At 42.9% G+C, this 17317-nt stretch overlaps 1 protein-coding gene and 1 long non-coding RNA gene across 2 annotated transcripts in view; one reads left to right on the forward strand and one right to left on the reverse strand.

Annotated features, from left to right (window-relative positions):
- SYNPO2 (synaptopodin 2) overlaps window positions 1-17317 on the forward strand; it is a 94160-nt gene that overhangs the window by 54083 nt on the left and 22760 nt on the right. Inside the window, exons 2-4 of the mRNA XM_083457053.1 lie at window positions 4860-5011; window positions 9389-10161; window positions 13717-16073. Of these exons, the coding sequence (XP_083313179.1) occupies window positions 4860-5011; window positions 9389-10161; window positions 13717-16073 (3282 nt within the window). The remainder of the gene's footprint in view (window positions 1-4859; window positions 5012-9388; window positions 10162-13716; window positions 16074-17317) is intronic.
- On the reverse strand, window positions 7392-15279 carry LOC310685403. Its single transcript, XR_014515196.1, has 3 exons — window positions 15148-15279; window positions 9659-15108; window positions 7392-9420 (listed from the first exon to the last, which is right to left on the reverse strand). It is a non-coding gene; the product is annotated as an uncharacterized lncRNA (long non-coding RNA).

Below are 17317 nucleotides of genomic sequence, written 5' to 3' on the forward strand. Positions count from 1 at the left end.
TAAGGCAGCTGTTGTCTAGACATATTCAACATAAGGTAGTTCAAGGCTGTAGAAAATGACTGCAGAAGGCCAGAATGGATTTCTGCTGTTGGAGAACGGATGGCATATTTAAACCAAGCAACTTTAACAACTACTGTATCTTAGAGTCAAAGAAGCTAAAGACAGTCTTCATTAACCTCCTGTGTGGCAGGAGCAGTGGATTAAATGCCCTAATGGTGACTAGAGAGTTTGTTTCCTCTATATTTAAAACCCAACTTCCACCAATAATGACAAACAGCTTCAGCCAGATTGAAATTGGAAACTCTTGTATTTTCCCTTGACATCACTGACAACCATTATTTTCAGCAACCAAATATTTCCCTGGAATATGCATTGTTCTTTGTTGTAAGAATGCAGGCTCCCATACGCTACCAAATATTAGCACCAAGGGTTACTGAAAATAATAATAATAATAATAATAATAATAATAATAATAATAATAATAATAATGGGAAAGCCCTTGATTCTGTATTGCAAGCAAAAACAAGGCATTTAATTGTTAGAGGGGCATCCCAAAGGTTCGAGACCAGGGTTCTTCCAAACTTGCAAGGGTGTTTATATATTCCTTCAAGGGAAAGATGTGCACAGCATACCACACCATATTTGTAAATGTTTATCATCTCTACAAGGAGCAATTAGGCTATGGAGGGTGTGCTTTGATATTGTTCAAATGAGTGCCAAGTATTCTCAACAGTGAAGATGTCCACAGCTATGCCTAGGATTACCCTACTGATGGTTATCTTCAAGGCATTCTGTCAGTTAGTTTCTTCAGATGACAGGCCCAAATGAGAAGCATTAAGGGAAAATGTTGAGCCAAGTATACTCTGCTCTGAGTGAGGGTGCACTAGGAATTATTGTTTGTAACCAATTAGAAGTTGTAAGAAGCTTTAATGTAATGCCACAAAATTCACCATAAGGAAGATGCATTTGTTAGGGCAGAGACAGCAAATATATACAAGACCTCTGGCAGGAACCTTATTTGAGGAGGTCAAATGATGCAGAGATTATTGATCCACTTTGAATTGGCATCTGGCTGTTTGGTTCTCCTGCCCTGTTCTCTGACACCAAAAGCATATTTGAAGATTGTGATGTACCGTACTGTAGTGCTTTGTTGTCATGGATTAGATCCAGATATTCACTGATTGCTAATAATAAAAGCCATTTACTGGAAAGGGCACAAGACCAGCATTCTATTCGACAGAGAATATGAACTCAGCTTCATTAGCATGTTTCATCCCTGCCATTCCCCATTTCAGGCATCTCTTTTTATCCATAGATCTGTGCAGTGCCAAGAATTCTATAAACAAGAGTGCTTGGGTGTGCTGCTGGGCACTTCTGAGCCCATTTCCCCTTCTCTTTGCAGAGATGTCCTTATTTGCTGTTGCATTGGCTAATATAATTGAGTTCTTAGATGCCCACCTGGTTAATGTCACTGCACATCTCAGAATATTATATTATTTCATAGTCCATGCGAACCATAACAGAAAGTAGATATCTTATGTTAGTCCTGGAACTCATAAAATACTAACAATTTGTCTTGCTAGTACTTCCAAGTATTAGCTGCCAGTTCCAACAATGTAAGATTCTATTTATGGCCTCTGGTGCTTTACGTGACTTGAGTCATAGATATCCCAGACCTGTTTCTTCTACCCATGCAATCTGAGATAATCCAAGGAATGCAGACTTGCTTTAATTCATGGAACAGTTGTGTTTGGACTAAAAACACAAGGGCCACACTTCACATCTGAGGATAAAAATAAGGACTCATTTTTCTGTTGTGTTCATTCATCCCTGCATAGAACTGATCTGTTTGAAATAGTTTTCAGACTAAGGAATATCTCAATCAACTTGCACAATTATAAATTACGCATTTTGTAGTTTTGTTTCTTACAAATTCACGTATAAAAGTAAGGCTCCGGCATAATCCAAGTGGAAAAAGTCACCAAAAATTATCAGTCCTATCAAGATATGGACTTGTCTTGGAATCTACTAACAGGTGCACCCTAAAGTCACCATGCTTCAATTCCAAATCCATTTTATTGAAAAAATCCTCTAGGATAGTCACTTCAGATTTTTGTTTAGAAGGAAAATGTTTTGACAGAGCTTTCTATTTACTTAATCCAACTGAATACCATGATGCCACGGTTCCTAGTATTAAGCATGTGCTATATGTGGCGAGCTTTCTACATAGGGAATAATTTTCAAAATGTGCCCCTCCCCACCAGCTTGCAACCTGAAACAATTCTGGTCATCCTGCCACCTCATAATACTTCATTCTGCTCCATGAGTCGGCCAAACCAAAAAAGAGAATGTGACTGGCCAGTTTATGTGAATCAGTTTAAATATTGATTCCCTTGACCATCTAAGCCCACTGCAACCACATTTTTATTTATGGGGATGATTATGATTTTCCATGTTGTTACTGTTATTATGCAAGCTTTTTTTCTGAGACAGGTTTTTGCATAGGAGCAGCACATGTGCAACTTAGTGTATAGAAAACAAACCCTGTCTCAGCTGAGTGGTTGGTGGCTGGCAGCAGGTGACTTCCAGGACCATCTCAAACCATGAGATGGACAACTCAGAGACAACTCAGATGGGGAGTAGCTAGCCTACAGCAAGTGTGAGGAATTGGATCCAGTCAGAGGGCTAAATCCAGAAGTGGCAACCCCTCCATGGGCCACTTTGACAACTGTCAGGGGCCACCCATCTGTCTGTCACTTGTCATCATGTGACATTATGTCACCGAAGTTTCAAGATTCATCATTTTCAGCCCTTGTTTGAATTCAAGCCATGCTTGCAAAGGAAAACTCAAGAGTGTGCTCCTAATTCTTTTCTTGCAACCAAAATCGAGCACTTTTTTAAATTTGATGCCTTCTTTCTGTTAGTGTGCAGGAGTGGGCTCCTGGTTCTTCCATTTTTGCAGCCACATCATTAAGTGTGGGGAAGGTGGGCATGGTTCATCCAAAATAGCCTGGTGGGCCAGCCCCTGGGTCCTTGCAGGCCTAATTACAACCCCAGGCCACAGGTGCCCAACCAGTGAGTTACCAGCTCAAACCACTGTGCAAGGAGCTGTAATGTTCATGTATCTGTGTTCTGTTGAGGCACTGTTGAGTCTGCTTCACATTGCTTTATATCATTTCCATTCACTTATTCTCATGTCACATCTAGATTATAGATATGCAGAAAAAGAAACTCTGTGATAGTGTATCAAGACTTCAGCAATTTCAGCAGTAAACTTGCATACTATCCAACATTTTTCTGATGAAAATAGGGACATCCTATTCCATACCTTCCAATAATTTTCTGATGAAAATCAGGACGTCCTAAAGAAAAGTGGGACATTTCTGGGATCAAATCAGAAACCTGTAACTCTCAGACTATCCCTGGAAAATAGAGAGATTTGGAGGATCTGAACCTGCTGTAGAAGCAGATGCAACAGATTCCTGTCTTAAGAACTGAGTTAATGGAATTTCATTCTTCCTGTTTGCAGCTGAAGACAGCTGTATGTAGCACTGATTGCCTGGATCCTTGTGATGTCACAAGGAATAATAATAATAATAATTTTATTATTTATATCCCACACATCTGGCTGGGTTTCCCCAGCCACTCTGGGCAGCTTACAGCACATATAAAAATTGTAAAACACCAAACATTAAAAATATGCTAATACAGATGTCTTCTAAAAGTAAGATACTTGTTTATTTCCTTGAAATCTGATGGGAGGGCATTCCACAGAGCTGGCACCACTACCAAGAAGGCCCTCTGCCTGGTTCCTTGTAACCTCACTTCTTGCAGTGAGGGAACCGCCAAAAGGACCTCGGAGCTGGACCTCAGTGTCCGGGCTAAACGATGGGGGTGGAGATGTTCCTTCAGGTATACTGGGCCAAGGTCATTTAGGGCCTTAAAGGTCAGCACCAACACTTTGAATTGTACTTAGAAACGTACTGGGAGCCAAGGTAGGTCTTTCAGGACCAGTGTTATATGGTCTCGGCGGCCATTCCCAGTCACCAGTCTAGCTGCCGCATTCTGGATTAGATGTAGTTTCCAAGTCACCTTCAAAGGTAGCCCCACATAGAGCGCATTGCAGTAGTCCAAGCGGGAGATAACCAGAGCATGCACCACTCTGGTGAGACAGTCTGCAGGCAGATAGGGTCTCAGCCTACGTACCAGATGGAGCTGGTGGACAGCTGCCCTGGACACAGAGTTAACCTGTGCCTCCTTGGACAACTGTGAGTCCAAAATGACTCCAAGGCTGCACACCTGGTCCTTCAGGGGCATAGTTACCCCATTCGGGACCAGGCAGTCCTCCACACCTGCCTGCCTCCCGTCCCCCAAAAACAGTACTTCTAACTTTTCGGGAGTCAACCTCAATCTGTTAGCCGGATTGAGTCTACTTCACTCCTGTTCTCTAGAGCAGGTTTTCAATATTAAAAAAACCACAGAACAAAATAAATGCTGAGTTATAAAAATAACCATTGAAATGTGAACAGAGGAGTTTTAGTGAGTGTCCTTTTTTCATTCTACAAACCATCACTCTGGTCATCTGCACATTATAGCCTTCAGGTGCACCCATCCTTTGATTGAAATCAAGGGGTATGAGCTGGTGATATGTGGTCAGCAATAAGAGAGAGAGAAATTCAAAATGTAAGTAGATGAAATGTAGGAGAATTTGATAAATTACTGCAATCATTGCAGTCTTTCATGAATCAAAACAATGGATAAATACAGCTTTCTTATGGCATTTTGTTGCCCCATACGAATGAAATGAACTTTTCCCCTGCCACTATCTAAATAGATGCTTTACTTTTTATTTCTTTCAGATTCGCAGTAAAAGCAAAGCATCCAAGGCTGGGCTGTGTGAAGGGGATGAGGTGATATCTATCAATGGCAACCCTTGTGCCGACTTGACCTATTCTGAAGTTATCGCTCTGATGGAAGGCTTGGCTGACACTCTCCAGATGCTTATCAAGAGGTAAAGGAAACTCAGCTTGGCTACATATACTGATAAGGTCCATGTTATAGTCCCATGGCGATTTTGGGAACCAACTTTGCACTTTCTATGCCACTTTACACAATTTTTAATATACCATTTTAAGAACACTTATTTTCACAATCACAATGCCTGGTTCTTTGCACTTCATAATTGCATCAAGAAAGTGCAAATTAATTACATGGATAATTAAATTATTTCATTGGAAAACTGAGCCTTCGACCCTGAACAATTTGTTGTTGTTTAGTCATTTAGTCGTGTCCGACTCTTCATGACCACATGGACCAGAGCACGCCAGGCACTTCTGTCTTCCACTGCCTCCCGCAGTTTGGTCAAACTCATGCTGGTAGCTTCAAGAACACTATCCAGCCATCTCATCCTCTGTCGTCCCCTTCTCCTTGTGCCCTCCATCTTTCCCAACATCAAGGTCTTTTCCAGGGAGTCTTCTCTTCTCATGAGGTGGCCAAAGTATTGGAGCCTCAGCTTCACGATCTGTCCTTCCAATGAGCACTCAGGGCTGATTTCCTTAAGAATGGAGAGGTTTGATCTTCTTGCAGTCCATGGGACTCTCAAGAGTCTCCTCCAGCACCATAATTCAAAAGCATCAATTCTTCAGCGATCAGCCTTCTTTATGGTCCAGCTCTCACTTCCATACATCACTACTGGGAAAACCATAGCTTTTACTATACGGATCTTTGTTGGCAAGGTGATGTCTCTACTGAACAATTTACTAAGGATTAATTCCCATGGAGGGACGTGGGTGGCGCTGTGGGTTAAACCACAGAGCCTAGGACTTGCTGATCGGAAGGTCAGCAGTTCGAATCCCTGCAACAGGGTGAGCTCCCGTTGTTCGGTCCCAGCTCCTGCCAACCTAGCAATTCGAACACACAAAGTGCAAGTAGATAAATAGGTACAGCTCCAGTGGGAAGGTAAACGGTGTTTCTGTGTGCTGCTCTAGGTCGCCAGAAACAACTTAGTCATGCTAGCCACATGAACCAGAAGCTGTACGCCAGCTCCCTCGGCCAATAAAGCGAGATGAGTGCCACAACCCCAGAGTTGGTCACGACTGGACCTAATGGTCAGGGGTCCCTTTACCTTTACTAATTCCCATGGAAGTAGGTATAGGATCATTCTGACAGTCATAACATAAAATCATCTAAACTTTCAGAGGGATCAGCATGGTGTTCACTTCACTTTTAAACAGCATCAGCCAGTTCAAGTTCATACAGTGGTGTGATAGGAGTTGTATCACTTATCATTTATATAATAGAAAATGCATTTGCTCAATAAGAGTGAGGATTAAATCCCACAGACCAGCTACAAATACTGAAATTTAAGTCCTAGAGGGAACAATGCGTTTTGTATCTTGTGGTCAGTCTCCCCACAACAGAAGTGAACTTGGTTAATTGTAATCATCATCAGACTTTAAAGAATGATATTTAATCCTGCACAGCAAATGGCAAACATGTATTGTTGGGGACAGGAGATGGTGTATAAAGGCTTCAAGTATATCCATAGGCAGAGAGCCTTTTAAGGGGGGAATTCTTTGCGGCTCTGTTTCTGTCTCTCCCTCTTTCCCTCCCTCATTCCCTCCCTCCCTCCTGTCCTCACATAAACAAAAATCCAGACACACTAAGCTACCAATAAAGGCTAACATTTATCTGGCTCACTCCCAGCCTTCCTTCCTACAAGGAAATGTTTACAGATTCATAGTTTATTAAGCACCACAATTGATTGTCCAAATAACACAACATGATGGAAACCAGCTACATTCACAGGGCTGCATAAATTAAGATGCTTGACCTTTTGGGAGCTCCGTCCATGGTTTGATAGATGTTATGGACCAGCCCTGTGTCCAGGTACTGTTTCCAGCAACTGATACAGATGTGCAAGACAGTATATTCAGTATACTGAACTTTTGCTTTCTCGAAGCCAGATAGAAAATCCATGGTATATCACTTGGATGTACAGTGGTACCTCGGGTTAAGTACTTAATTCGTTCCGGAGGTCCATTCTTAACCTGAAACTGTTCTTAACCTGAAGCACCACTTTAGCTAATGGGGCCTCCTGCTGCCACTGCACCACCGGAGCACGATTTCTGTTCTCATCCTGAAGCAAAGTTCTTAACCTGAAGCACTATTTCTGGGTTAGCGGAGTCTGTAACCTGAAGCGTATGTAATCTGAAGCGTATGTAACCTGAGGTACCACTGTACGGTTGTGGGATCTGAGGGAACCAAGGATTTACATTTCCCCCCTTTCCTTTAAGATGTGACAGCCTTGGGTCCATATTAGACCCCTTTAGTGCTACTGAGACACCACTCTGCAATTTGCGGGAAGCAGAATTAAGAGAGAGATCTCCATATGGCACAATACTGTATGTTTTTATTTGTTAACTTTATATTTCACCCTTTGTCCCAAAAAGGTGGCATTGATATTAACACACTTAACCGCTATATTAACTAGCAGTGCCCTTTCCCAATGGCCAGGTGGGTTATCAATAAGACCCACAAGTAAGTTCCATTCAGCAAAAGCCCCCGATGACTTCAAACAGAAATGTACTGCTCACAAATTCAATACATTTTACTGCTTCTTATTGATCCTGCCTGTGGAATTTGTGCGTAATTTTCCATTAAATAGCCATTCTGTGAAGTACAATATTATTTAACTAATAGAAGAATTAGAGGGAATCATTAATTAGACTCTCACCATCCCAGAAACAAAAAATGACATGTCATCTCTCCTGACCAGGAGCACCTCTGTTTTCCCTTTTCATATATAGTCCATTGCTGTCTCTAGGCAGTAACAAAGGGATGAATAGTTCTCTGATGACAATACTATGACTTTCATATTGTAGAATCTGACTTCTAGGAGCCAAGAAAAGAGAAAAAAGTCATTTTTAGATGCTTTTGAAAAGCTTGTTTAAAATGTGAGACTCATTGGGCTTGCCCTAAAAATCAACTGGGCTTTGAATGCTCAAAAACCCAGAGGATTGGTTCACACATTCACTGCCAATTCCCCCCACATTCTCACAGCAAAAGATCTTGCCTTTGAGAAGGGATAGGGTATCCAATGGCAGACAGCAAACCTCAATACCGCAAAGCATTCCCTTAGCTGGAAGTCACATGTGGCCTGATCCTGCTGGGGACCAAGGGGATTGCCATTTGCAATTAAGGGCAGACCTTGTGAAGCCTGTCTTGTTTTGAAGTCAGCTCTTCCCCATGTATTATGCCATCATTCCTCCAAGGTAAAGGTACTTTTCTCAGGGAAATTGGAGCAAAATCAAAGGGTAGCAGGGCAGAGCTTGTCCTTCCCTCGAAGACTCATCCCATCTCCAGTTCCAGTGCTAAAAGCTAAAATCCTCCAACCCGGTTCTTTAGAATAGTTTCACTCAGTTGTGTGGCATATACGCTAAATGAAGAACAAACCTTGGTGACAGCTCACTGTATGTCCAGCGTGAGACAAACCATGAGCCTGGGTGTTGATGATACATGAAGCCAAACTATGGCTTATTCCCAGTTAGTATGGCAGCAGAACCACAGGAGTTGTGGGGCAGCCACAATCCTCTCCAATAATTTGCGCATTTGAACATTCACACCAAGCTATGGTTTGATCTAGTTAAAAGAATGCCATCTTTAACATGTTCTTCTCCGTAATACATGGAAATACATGGAAATATGTTTGAGGCTCATCAATATACTGGAAGACCAGGATAGAAGAATGCATTGGCATTAATGTCAACACTTGTTCAGCTGTCTACATTTCTTACTGTTAGTTAAAAAAACAAAAACTTTACTCTTTTTGTCCTACAAAGCAAATTATATGATAGATTTAGATACTAACTAGGAAGGAAAGCCACTTCACATATGGCTGGCAGCAGTGGAACTTAATGAAGCAGGATACCCAGTGCCACATCCACAGCCCTGCCACTGATGCTGGCCTGGGCAGAAGGTTGAAACTGAATGTTTGCTTTGCCAGCTCCTAGACTGGTGAAGTGAAAGGCCTGAATGAAGCTTGTTGTCATCACATAGCAGCAGCAGGGTTGACTTGGGATCCAGAGGATTTCTTGCTGGCCCAGCTCCATTCTGAGATTCATTTGTAAACTCTTGGTTCTCCCCAGCTTAAGTCCAATACTGCATTCACCAGGGATAGCCATGGTTTGCTGTTGTTGGACTACAACTCCCATCATCCCTGACCATTGAGCATGCTAACTGGGGCTGATGGGAGTTGTACTCCAAAAGTCTGGAGGGCAACACATTGACTACTTGTGCAATGCACTGTATTGAAGATGTGAACTTTTTAAAAAGTAGCTTGATACACAATTAGATTTACAACTCAGATTCGTTATTTGTGTCTCTGCAGATCTTCCAGTGGAGTGAATGAGAACTTCAGTCCTGAAACAGAAAATGGCAGTGACATTAAAAATGAGGAATATAAAGAGAGCACTACCCTGCAAATCAGAACAGCAGCCCCCAGACCTCACCAACAACTGCAGTTCATAGGGGCAACCCATGAAACACTCCAGAAAGAGCAGCAAAGTGATGCCGAAAGAGATATCACCCCTTCTCACAAAATCCCTCCCAAAGTGATAGAAGCCCCTAAAACACACTTCATAGAGGTGCCTGCTCTCACCGGGGAAAAGCCAGGACCAACAGTTGAGCTCCAGTTGTCCCTCTTGCATGGCAAACACAAAGGTAGCAGTGTTCCCAGTCTGACTGTCCTGGGAGCTGAACAGCACAAGTCCTCAGAAGCGGGAGCCAGCCTACCGCAAGATGGGACTAGCTGGCTGACTGCAAGTCCCGCGGCTGAAAAAGACCACGCTGTCCAGTGGTCAAGCAGAACATTCCAGGCTGCTGGCGGCAAAGAGGTCAAAGCAGCCCTCAGAGCTGAGACAAAGGAGCCGTCTCTCACCAAGGTAGAGGTGATCCTAGACTGCTCTGACAGGGCAAAGGAAGAGTTTGGGTCTCTGGCCGAAAAGGGGTGTGTGGATTCTCAAGTGGAAGGAGGGCAGTCAGAGGCACCTCCTTCTGTAGTCTCCTTCGGCATCTCGTCAGAAGGCACAGAGCAGGGAGAAGACGACCAGCACTCTGAAAGGGAACATAGCAGACCTCACAAACACAGGGCAAGGCACGCCAGTGAGTATGTTATCGCTTAGAGGGTGGCTTTGCTTGAGACTTGCATTTTGCAATGTAGAACATTTCAAAGTACAATTGCCTCCATGTGCTTAGGATTAATATAAACTTTAAAAGGGGGTTGCTTAATATCTTCCCCTCACTTTTCTAAATGCCATTCAGTTTCTGTTGTTTTGATATGTAGTTTTTGTAAGCCCTGTAGTAATAATTTTTTTAAAAAAAAATCAGTAGGAATTGAATGTTCTTCATAGCACTGACTAGAAAGCTGGCTTTGAAACATTATCTAGGACTGCTAACTTTCTACTGCTAAAAATACTTGCTGGTACAGACAGCCTGTGGGGCTTCTTAACAAAGACGTAAAAGGCAATTTGACAGAGATTGTCCCAGAAGAGAGAAATGTTGTCAGGCATACCGTTTCTTGCTTGCTTGTAGGTTTCACCATGTACAAAGAAAGGCTGTGTTTTGTCTAGAATTGGCATACTTACGATGCTACTTCTATTAAAAGTCGAGAAGGATTTTTTTAAAGAAAGGAAAAGTAGTGAAGTAGTGAAGCTTGATGATGCTTGCAGAAAGTCGCTTTGACAGACACCAGCATGTGTATTTTTGGCCAGTTATATGATCCCTTTCAGTTTTGCAAGGCTTCTCTACACTGTAAAGTGAACTTACTATTCCTTCTGCCTTCCATACCTAGAGGTCAGTGCAAAATCTACACAAGGTCTTTAATTGGAAGTAAACTAGTTGACCAATAGTACGACAGCTAAAAAAGACTAACTCAGATGCAGCTTTTCTCAAAGCATCCATTTATCGATTCACTTCTGTTCCTGGCAGTTGTGCATTCATTGTGGACTATTTCAAGAATTCCGTCAAGGGATTTTTCATTGCAAAATGACAAAGGCTTGATGCTATACTGTAGCATTGAGCTGTCTTGCACAGGCTGAGCATGATAACCCATTACTAATTCCCCTGCAAGCATATTTTTAGAATTATAGCCGTTTGCATCAGTGTGTAAATTAAGCTGTTGCTTATGCTTGAAGTGCCCAGCTGTAATCCACATATTTATGTCATATTTAACAGAGTATAAAAGAACAGCATGCATGCTTTGCATTTTGGCAGTGAAGCCAGCAGCAACTGTGGGGTTGTGCTTGTCAGATTACACCATCGGTTTAGTTAGAAAGGGGTTTGACTAAATACCCATAATTAAGCCATTCAAGATAGGAATGTTTTGCATGCTTCAAGTACCATTGCAACGAATACAAATCAGGGAGTCGTATTTCCTTTCTTAAAGAAGAAAATACATTCATTTCTAAACACATAAACATAGGCTGGTATCAAAAGAGTCACTATAGGCTTAGGTACCATATACACAAGGGCTAACGTGCACCCAATATGATTTTTGTCTCCCCCGCTCTTTGAATAGTAGGCTCCCACACTCATGTCATATCATAAACTGCTTTAGAAACAGCTTCAAATGTGTTTTACCATGAGATATGGGAGATTTCTGTTTGATAACACCCAAATCTAAAGTCTTCTGGGGTGTGCATCTCTACTTCCAGGGCTCTTTGGGTCCCAACAAGTATCTACTATGGAAATCTCCATGAAAACCATGTTCCCTGGATTAGGCTATCTACAGCCTAAAATATTATGTAACATTGCTGTGTTAAAATGGATGCTGTTTGTGATGCATCAAAAGGAAAATGGGGTAGTATATCCGACATTGAAAGATAAGCTAGCCTGTAAAGCAATAGGGCTCCATATTATAAGATCAATATATTCTAATCTATGCCAATCTTCCCCAACCAAGTACTCTCCTGAGGTTGCTGGACTCTTCTCTTCCACCATTCCTAGGCAGTGATGTAAAATGTCAGGGATAACGGGATTTGTGGTCTAAAACATTTGGAAGGCACCAGGTTGGGAATTCTGTTCTATGCTTTAGTACTCACACTACAGCCTGCTTATCATGTAGCATGTGCCTGCTGATGTTTAAGATCTCATGTCTTATACAACTGTCTCTTTCCCCTTTTTGCCCAATACATGCCTCTGGAAGTGGGCAACCCAACCCTATGCCTATTTATTCAGAAGTATGTCCTCCTCTGATTGATGGGGCTTACTCTCAAATAAGCGTGCATAGGATTCCCGTGATACTGGTGGAAGCATTTTTTGCATTACAATGCTTACACTTAGGCGCAGACCTACATGTGTAAAAAATGAAATATGAGATGAAATATGAATAGAAGGAAATGTCGTTTATCTCAGGATAGCAAAATGTGAGCATTCAATAGCAGTTCATTCAAGGTGAAAAGTTTATATCCTCCAGAGCTGCTTTTTTTAAATAAAAACTAGAGACATTAACAGAAATTAGTTATTAAAGTAGAGTTATAACATGTCTTTAAAAAAAAAATGTAAATTAATACCACTGATTTAGGTCTGCTTACGGAGTCTGCTTTATTTTTCTCACTCCCCAGAGGAAGTACTTTCCCTATTAACAGTCTGGTTACATTTAATTAAAGTATTTATTTCATATTGTTTAAAAAAATCCAATTCTGAATAGCATGATTCAATACCATGGTTACAATGATTCACATTCAAAATGGTTTTCAGGGTACAGGGAATAAAACTTATTTTCCTGTGGCTATAAATCCTGGATTATCACACCTCAAGTATTGTCTTTTTCTGTTTGTAGAAGAACTTGTGATTTGTCTTGCCCTGTAATTCAGCAGCAAAATTGGGCTGCCTTCCGTAGGACCAGATATGGCACTGTTGGGAGAGTTCCCAATAGCTACTTTGGGCATGATAGCTTAGACACCTCCAGTGGGATCCTTTTCTTTTTCTTTTACTCTCCTCTCCTTTGAACAGAAGGCTATCCATGCCTTATCATATAATCTGCTTATAAAAGCCTACTACATTGCAACCATGGTTTTCTATGCCACTCAGGATAGAGAAATACGGGGGTTAGTTGTGTCCCAGTAGGACTGTGTGTGTGTGTGTATATAAAATATTCCTGGTTTGATTCAAACTCCTATTCCTTAAACCATAACTTTCAGACATGTGGGGAGAGGGAGATCTCTGAACAAGTTAAACCATTTAACTATTTCAGAGGAATTGATCATGTTTAAGTTAATAAACATATTCTTCAAACTTTTCCAGGAGCATGTGTGCCTAACTCAGCATCCATAGTATGTGTACTTCTATCTGACACTTCTGATTTATCTTCTATATTATACTGGCTTATATATATGTACACAGACAGCAGCAAATATGTGACATCAAAAGCTCTTGAAAGTGGAGCTAGCAAATCCATAAGAAAAAAAATTGTGCAAAGAATGTCAGCTAGGGAGGAATGATTGCTATGGAATTTTTATCATGGCTGGAACTGTGGGAAAAGATTAATCTTAATGCCTTTCCTATGCATCTTTACATAAGGGGGAAGATTCCAGCTCTAGAGAAAGAAAGATTAGGACTGCACTCTTGCACCCCAAATAGCTATTGTGCAGCTTATGGTTAAAATGGCTCTCATGTTACGCTGTTGCCTGAGATGTGTTCTTTAATCCTTTTCTGCAGGGCTCAGACGGAGCGAGAGTCAGTCAGAGAAGCAGGTGAAAGAAGCCAAGTCTAAATGTAAGAGCATTGCCCTCTTGCTGACAGCAGCTCCAAATCCCAATTCCAAGGGGGTGTTGATGTTCAAGAAGCGTCGCCAAAGAGCTAGGAAATATACGTTGGTCAGCTACGGGACTGGGGAGCTAGAGCGTTACGAGGACGAGGGCGAAGAAGACGAAGGTGAAGAAGGTGAGAAAGAGAACGCTTTTGAAATTACCTTGCTAGGCACAAGCGAGTCGGAAATCGATGAAGATTTCTTCTCCGACATTGACAAAGAAGACCGGATTGTGACATTTGACTGGGATACTGGACTGCTTGAGGTTGAAAAGAAACTAAAAAGTGGGGGCGAGATGTCTCAGCTGCTTCCAGAAAGCAAGGGCAAGGGGGCAGTCATGTTTGCCAAAAGGCGTCAACGGTTGGACCAGATCACGGCTGAGCAAGAGGCAATGAGGATGCAGGCAGGGCATAGCTCCTCTGAGGAGCACCAGGCAGCCACGACAAGCGAGAGCACCTACAAAATGAGCTCCTCCTCATATCAGGCAAAACAGGAAGAATCTTCCAGGGTGAAAAGCCATGTCAGCAAAAGCTACATAGAAGTGAGCCACAGTCATGGTGCAGCAATTCAGCAAAATGGCATCGGGATCACTCCCGAAGCAAACCTGATGTACCCATCCTCAGAAGCCCTTAAAACTGCTGCTTCCAACAGAACAGCCAAGCCTTTCCCTGGCGTACAAAACAGAGCAGCGGCTCCGTTTTCTCCCACCAGAAGCATGACGAGCCCTCTGTCAGATCTCCCTGCGCCACCGCCTTACACTTCGGTCAGCCCACCCCCTGAAACCTTATACAGAACTGTTTTGTCTCCAGTTGCCGCCAGTCCAGCGCAGCCGGCGATCTGGTCTCCAACAGAGTCAACGGAACAGATCGCATCCAGGGATGAAAGGATCGCGGTGCCTGCCAAAAGAACTGGAATATTGCAAGAGGCAAAGAGAAGAAGCACCGCAAAGCCAATGTTTACTTTCAAAGACACCCCCAAGCTGAGCCCTAATCCTGCCCTTCTGTCCCTTGTACAGAATACAGAAGGCAAAAAAGGTGGTGCTGCAGGCTTTGAATCGGGGCCTGAAGAAGACTACCTCAGCTTGGGAGCAGAGGCCTGCAATTTCATGCAAATTCAGGCAGCCAAACAAAAGGTCCCACCTCCAGTTGCTCCCAAACCCTCATTAAAGGTTTCTCCCACTGCCGCAACGCCTGCTTCACCAGTCTGGTCACCTCCAGCTGTGGCTGTTACTCAGCCTCCTATCTTTCCAGCTCCAAACTCACCTGAAATGGCAGCTCCAGCACCTGTCAAAACAGCACAACCTGCTTATCCCTCTCCCCAAACTGTCAACGTAGCACAACCTGCTTATCCCCCTCCCCAACCTGTCAACATAGTACAACCTGCTTATCCCCCTCCCCAACCTGTCAACAAAGCACAACCTGCTTACCCTCCTCCCCAACCTGCTTATTCCCCTCCACAGCCCCCAAGTACTCTTAAGCTAGCCAGTCCTTTTAAAGGGCCTCAAACAGCAGCGCCACACCAAAATTATACACCCAAAACAACACCCACCACCCCAGTAGGAAATGCTGTGCTTGCTGGAGGGGTAGGGCCAGCTTTTGAGATGCCCCCAGCTTTGAGTGGGAAAGGAGCCCAGCTCTTTGCCAAAAGGCAGTCGCGGATGGAAAAATATGTGGTAGACTCAGAAACCGTCCAGGCCAATATGGCGCGGGCCGGATCACCAACTCCGTCTTTACCAGCATCTTGGAAATATTCTTCGAATGTTCGAGCACCACCACCTGTAGGCTATAACCCCATCTACACTCCATCTTATCCTCTTGCTGCTACCAAGCCACAGTCAAAGTCCCCTGCCGCTGCCAAAACTACCAAGAAAAAGCCTAAGAAAGCACTTAGTTCTTTGGAAGTTATGAAGCACCAACCATACCAGCTTAATTCATCCTTATTTACTTTCCAACCTCCCTCTGATAATAAGGAAAGTGCACTTCCTAAGCAGCCTGCGAAGTTTGACTCAGCGTCTGCCTCAAAGCAAGCTCTACCTTCAAGATCGCTCAATGCTGGTTCTCCTTCTAATGTCCGGGAATCTTCAGTGTACTCTGTACCAGCCTACACTTCACAACCTTTCTTCCAGTCGAATGCCTCTAGCCCTGTCATTGAGTCCTGTGCGTCGACAGGCTACCCTTCTTTTTCGAAGCAAGAACCAGCAGCATCCTCTATGTTTACTGCTCCCAGGCCAAAGTTCTCAGCCAAGAAAGTTGGTGTCTCAGCACAGGTGTGGAAACCCTCAGCCATTGAAGAGTAAAGCATAGATACAACTCAGTATCCACTCAGCTCGCAATGAATTGTTTGCAGTGGTAATCTGGCACTCAAGTGATCCTTGGCTTACTTAATATTTTTTTTCAGATATATCACATGAAATCTGGGTCCAAAAAAAAAAAAAAAAAAAAGGCTTCAGGCTGAAATCCTATGCATACTTACCTGGGAGTAAGTCCCACTGAAAATGGTGAGGCATTTTTTCTGAGTAAACATGCATAGGATGGCACAGTGAATGATTTTTAAATGAATCAAAATGAATATTAATTTGCAATGACACACATTTATGTATGCAGTCGTATTTCATGGCTATGCATGCACAGTGTCCTAAGATGGGCACGTGCCACTTCATATTAAGTAAGCAGGACGCTAGGTGTTAGTGCTTCAGTACACAAATACACAGGGAACCCTGTTCCTGTAATTCATCCGTTAGAACATAGGTTTCACAGAAGGTTTTTGGGGTGGGGGGTGGGGGAGACTGGCGGCCAAAGGGTCTGAGCACAATCAAAATAACAATAATATTAGATTTATTTCTGAAAAGTGCCTTCAAATGTTATGTCTCTTATGAATGTTGTGTATAAAAATAGGTATAGAGTCTTGGCCCAACTCTGCAGTTTAATCCCTATTATGAGGCATCTTCAGAGCCCCATTCCTACTATCACTGCAACCATATGGTGGGGGGGGGAATGAATGAATTCCTTTTTGTATAGCCACTGGGCATGCAAAGTGGTGTATTCGCCAGCAGCATTTCTTTGATTCTCAGCTTAAGGCGACACACCACCACGACGGATCCGTGACGGCTTAGCTCACATAAGCACTATAATAACGTGGCTGTGTTACACCTGATCCCGTGACCCCATAACTACAGGGAAATGATTTATACAAATCAGCACTGGTCAGTTTCATTCACTGGAGGTTCAATTGCAGGCTTGGGTCATTAGAGAGTAAACTGGTGATCCGCAATCATGAATTACCTCTTCAATTTCCCCCTTCCCCTGGTTAAGGGTAAATAATATTACTAGATTTGGAAGAAGAAAGCCATAGGCTGGAGAGGCTATTCAAAGTTTTCCCATTTTGGGGGGAAATGTTGACCTCCTCAGGCCTAGCATTTTGTTCTGTTTTTGACAAGTAGAAAATTACAGGAGCCAGGAGGATGAGCTGGGTCCTACAGCTGTGGAAGTGGTGCAATATGTTCACGTGAAA

The sequence above is a fragment of the Podarcis tiliguerta genome (genome assembly GCF_965153285.1).
Source record: "Podarcis tiliguerta genome assembly, chromosome: 9".
NCBI classification, from domain to species: Eukaryota; Metazoa; Chordata; class Lepidosauria; order Squamata; family Lacertidae; genus Podarcis; species Podarcis tiliguerta.